Genomic DNA, 5,332 nt, shown 5'->3' on the forward strand with positions numbered 1-5,332 from the left:
ATAAATACAAGCCTTTTAAAAAAAAACAAAAAAGCTATGAGAAAATGTACATTGCACAACGAGGATGGAATGCATAAAAGAAAGAAATGATTATCACAAGATTCCCGTGTATTAAGCGCCACACTCATAGATGGAGAGTCGCATATAGTTTTTTTATGCTAAGTGTTGATATGTTAAAAAGTTAATAACGCAGACCACAGATACTGAGGAACTTAATCCCCATCACTAAAGCAACATAATTAGACTTAACAGAAATACTTTGCAGGGGAGTTAAATCTTTTGAAAACAAAGATAAAGTAATTATAATCGTTTAAGTATTGAACAGAACGAGACTTTAATTACGCTGCATTTCTCTTAAAGTGCGCAAGCAGACATGGAACTTACAAAATGTATGGATAGTCAGGAGATCACATTAACTTCTGACAAGGTCATCATGGAGATCACGTTAAACAGGCTGACATGGTCATGTCATTCCGACCATGAAATAAGTGCAAATCTTAATGTAAAAGAGCATACCATCTAGTACCTACGATCAACGATTTTTTTATTATTAATTTTTAATATATTTTTAATTTCTCATAAATAATTTTAACTTACATAAAATAAAAATAATCAATAGCATTTTGTTTAATCAACCAAAAGGTAATAAAATTTCACCTTAAAAAAATGTTATTAAAAATAATAATAATAATTTTATAATTATTAAATATTTAGATTAATATATATTTTCAAAACTATAATAAAATTGTTTAATTTAAAAGTAAAGTGAAACAAATTTTACTCCACATTACTTATATTAAGGCAATTATAACAAATGTTGCATGGTAGTGTAATCACTTTTATTTAAGTGGAAATTATGCTTTAAAAAACTGATAGATGAAGTAAAAATTAATCTCTAAAAAAACTGATAGATGAAGTAAAAATTAATCTCTCTGCAGAAATTTTGGTGACTACCAACTACTAGTAAGTGAGATCATTCACATTTACTTGTTAAAGTGTTGAAGAATTCATAAATATATTATTTATGTGAGTATGAGTTATTTTAAGGATTTTAATTTTATATTATTTTTTATGAAGTTTAATAAAAAATAGTGGCAAAAACATTGCTATTGCATTTAGAAATTATGACAGAAAAAATTGATGCAATTATCTATATAATATTTTATTGTGCAAAGGTTGCAATAAAACCTTCAAATCATGGTCCAATCAAAATTTTGGAAAAAAAATCATGGAAACATATTGTAATAAAACTCAAAATTATCCTAAAAAAATATGACTTAATTATCCACATTATATTTTATCTTACAAAAATTATAATGCAATAAGACATTCAAATTATAATCCAATCAAATATTTGAAAAATAAATATTTATTTTACAAAATTAAACATTATAACTTATATTACTCAATGTTAAACTAATACAGGAAAGCACATAAGCACATCCTTACTGAATCGCCTTACTGAATCGATATCTGTTGCGGCAGCAAAAGTCCTTGCAATCGATATTTGTAACGCTACCGTCATGGATTGATCATTGCGCTCAACATTTGAAAAAGGTTCATTATACAACATGGTAATGCAGTGGGCCTTCAAATTTATTATAACAACTTGTCAAAAACAAAGACAATCCTATAATAATACTAGTAGCAGCATTAATGACCCGAATCTGCCTAACATTATTTAGATGCTAACCTTATTATTATTTCACATATTTTTTATCTATATGCCAACACAACGTTACAAGCTTTTCTTCTTCTGGTAGGCTTCAGCTGACTGTTCGAGCTTTTGAAGGAAATCATGGATGTAACTACTCTGCTTATTGGCTGCTATAATATCACGGGCCTTCGCAGCATTCGATCTCAACTTCTTTCCCTCCTCTCCCGCCATTGCCCTTTTTACTGTCGTCGATATGCTTTCTCTCAGAAAAGAGCCATCGTTTCCCCTTTCTATTTCGATCCCCGCCTCCAATTCCGCAGCTACTTGCCGGGCATTTAAGCCCTGGTCAAGTCGAAGAGGGAGCAAAATGAGGGGTATTCCGAAGCTCAGTGACTCCATAACGGAGCTCCATCCTGCGTGGCTAAGAAACCCACCTATGGATGGATGCGAGAGGATCCGTACCTGTGGTACCCAGCCCTGCACGACCACGCCTCGCTCCTGGGTTCGAATCTCGAATCCCTCGGGAAGGATCCCCACCGGATCGTCTCGGCCACTGTCCGAATACCGCGGAAAACGGAGACACCAGAGGAATGGGATCCCACTGGCCTCCAAGCCCAACGCGAGTTCGTGGATTTGCTCCTCCGAGAGAAAGGCCTCGCTGCCGAACGACACAAAAACGACCGACGCCGCCCTCTGCCGGTCCAGCCATTCCAGTAGATCAGACCGGTCGCTGCTGTTGGCAGTGGTGCCGGGGTGGATTGCTGGCAAGAGCGGGCCAACAGAAAGCACGGGGACTCCGATGGCATCCTGGAAGTAACTAATATACTTATCTTCGTATTCAAAGCAGGATTTCACAATTATCGCCATGCATCCTTCCAGGCATTTAGCGAACCGATAGACCGGAGGTATGTGGCCGGGTAATCCTCTGTACATGACCAAAAGATCCTGTGCTTCGTATAGCTTGAATGTGATCGCCGAGGACGGAAACCCGAGGGGCGGAGCCGCGACCTCCTCGGCGGTTATGTCGTGCTTCCACAATTTAGAAGGGTGTGCTACATGGGCAAGGCTCGCTGGGGGGAAGATAGAGAAATAAATCGCTGGAACATTCATATCCGCAGCAGCGCTCTGCGCCCAAAATTGCGCGAAGTCGTGGACGAGATAATCCGGCGAGAGCTTCTCGAACAGACTTCGGAATGGCTTCTCCATGCCGTCCAAGGCTTTCTTCAGCGGAAACGCCATTTCTGGTGGGATGTCTGCTGTACATTCCGCGCCGGGAGTCAGACCCTCCGTGGGCGGTAACGGCAGTTCCAGCAGATCGATCTGGCCAGGCCAGTGCTGAAGTTGTAATGACGGCCTGATTCTGGAAATGTTAAGAGGCGTGGAGAGGAAGGAGACTTTGTGGCCGTGGATTGCGAGGGCCTTTGAGAGCTGTAAGAAAGGATTTATGTGGCCCTGCGCCAACCATGGAAATACCAGAAAGTGAAGCTTCTTCATTCCATTATTGTGACCGTCCATCGTAAAGCTTCCAATCTGGATGATGTTACAGAGAGATGCAATCCATGGTTCGTCAATCATGGATTATATAGAGAAAATTGCACAGCTACCATTCTTCCTGAAGTTTCAAGATGCATGGCATTGTTGTGCTGCCGATGGGAGATATATTGTAATTGTTTAGGCATAAAAGAATATTTTCATCTTTGTATAATTATAATTATAAATATTTTCACGTTTTAATACTCGTAAAAAATTATAGACATAAAGTTGTAATTATTTTAGAAGATATCAATTAACTTTTTATATTATTGTTTAGAAAAAAATCCATTCAACCACTTCTTGTTCCAGAAGATATCAACTTTTATATTATTGTTTAGGATAATCTTAATAATAAATATATTAATGTATTTTATATCCTCATCTATCTATAAAGAATAAGCCTGAGGAATAATAATATTTTTTTTAATGATATGATTGATATGAATTAAAGCTAGGCAATAGAGGTAGAAGTATCAATCTACTTCAGAGATAACGTAATATGGTGTTTGGTTGGTGAGTCAGCAAACTAGTTCCACTTTGCTTATTTTCAATGTAGAATATGAAGTTAGTTAAATCAACTTTGCTTATTTTTAATGTAATATTTCATTATTGCACATTAACGTAGAACATGAACTAAAGTTAAATGGCGCGTAGTAAATGACAAAATATTTTCTATACATGACATTAATAGCTAAAATTTTACCAAGCTTTTTAAAGAAGTGGTCACCGACAACATAGAAGTATACCAAGAAAATTGCATTACGTTATTATCTTGTGGAAAGTTGCCCACAACTACCATTCTTCCTTAGGCTTTGGGTGGCATGGTATTATTTTGTGGAAAGTGGCCCATAGCTTTGAGTTGCATGGCATTATTATCTTGGGGAAGGGAGATATTTTCTAATTATTAGAAAATATTTTGTAATAGTTTAGGAGGAAAAAGAAAATATTTTCATATTAGTAGAAATATTTTAATCTTTATATAGTTTATGATTTTAAAATATTCAAGAAAATATTTTTTTTATGTATAATATAAATTGAAATTTCTTTATTATTATTCAATTGTATTTATAGAAAAATTTAATATTAATTAAATAAAATTATTTATTTATTTATTTGAATATAATTTTTTTTGGAATTTTAATTTAATTAGGAAGAGCTTCTTTAGATACAATAATTTCTTTAACAATAACTACAAAATTGTTTCTCAGTAAATATGATAGCATATCTCATTTATAAATAAGGTGATCATGTAGTCAAAATACATGCGAGTCACCATTCTTCTCTTTCTTCTCATAACCTTATATATATATATATATATATATATATATATATATATATATATATATATATATATATATATATATATATAATTTCCAATAAAAAGGCCTAATATATCAAATATTTAAGCCACATCATCTTTAATTCAACATTTCTTCTTCCATGTTTTTCATTGGTTACACACTCCAAGATCTACTCTCTCTCTCATAATATGTTAAACAAATAATGCAAAAGAAATTATGATAAGAAAATATCCCCTTTACACTAATAAATTATAAATTGTTTTTTAAACAATAAGCACAAAGTCTAAGAAGAATGTGATATAGATCAATCTTGCACATATTTATGAAAGGGGTTTAACACAATACGTATTAGTCTTGATTTTCATGACAAAAGCGGTATTACAAGTCTTAACCAACTATCAACTTTTAGTAATGCCAATCCTAGTAACGGTATCAAACCAACTGAAATCATTATGGACTAATTTCCTATGGAAATGATCAACTAATAAACACATGTGGGCATTACTAGGGTGGCATAAATTGACACTCCCGAAGAAGAACCAGGCTTAGGTCTGCATGATCCCGCTCTAACTAGCTTAGTGTATGCCATGAAGCTCTAGTGGCTTCTAGTCTAGGGTGTTTCTCAAACCTAGAAGGAAATATGGTTATGAAAATACCTATCTTTGATTACTCAAGTTGAAGGATTGTGATTTGATGGGTAAATTAAAGGTTCGGGAGCATGGAATTGGGCCTTCTAGACCAGAGACTTTGTTAAAAAAAGTGCATTCTAGAAGACATGCAATGGCACAACGACTACATTTTAGGAGGAATCCTGGCATCAGTGTCGAATTATGCAAGTCAT

The 5,332-nt window shown here is 34.5% G+C and overlaps 1 protein-coding gene across 1 annotated transcript; it reads right to left on the reverse strand.

Moving 5' to 3' along the window:
- Positions 1–1,562: 1,562 nt before the first annotated feature.
- On the reverse strand, positions 1,563–3,301 carry LOC149244196 (UDP-glycosyltransferase 91C1-like). Its single transcript, XM_089367940.1, has one exon. It carries the CDS (start codon positions 3,230–3,232, stop codon positions 1,739–1,741), a length of 1,494 nt encoding a protein of 497 aa, XP_089224066.1. The 5' UTR covers positions 3,233–3,301; the 3' UTR covers positions 1,563–1,738.
- Between the last annotated feature and the right edge of the window lie 2,031 nt (positions 3,302–5,332).

This window comes from Pinus tabuliformis, chromosome 8 (genome assembly GCF_031772625.1).
Source record: "Pinus tabuliformis cultivar Carrire ecotype Pingquan chromosome 8, CPIR1, whole genome shotgun sequence".
In the NCBI taxonomy this organism is placed as follows: domain Eukaryota; kingdom Viridiplantae; phylum Streptophyta; class Pinopsida; order Pinales; family Pinaceae; genus Pinus; species Pinus tabuliformis.

Coding starts and splice junctions, on each gene's coding strand:
- LOC149244196 (XM_089367940.1), bottom strand. CDS start 3,232: ATGATTGACGAACCATGGATTGCATCTCTCTGTAACATCATCCAGATT.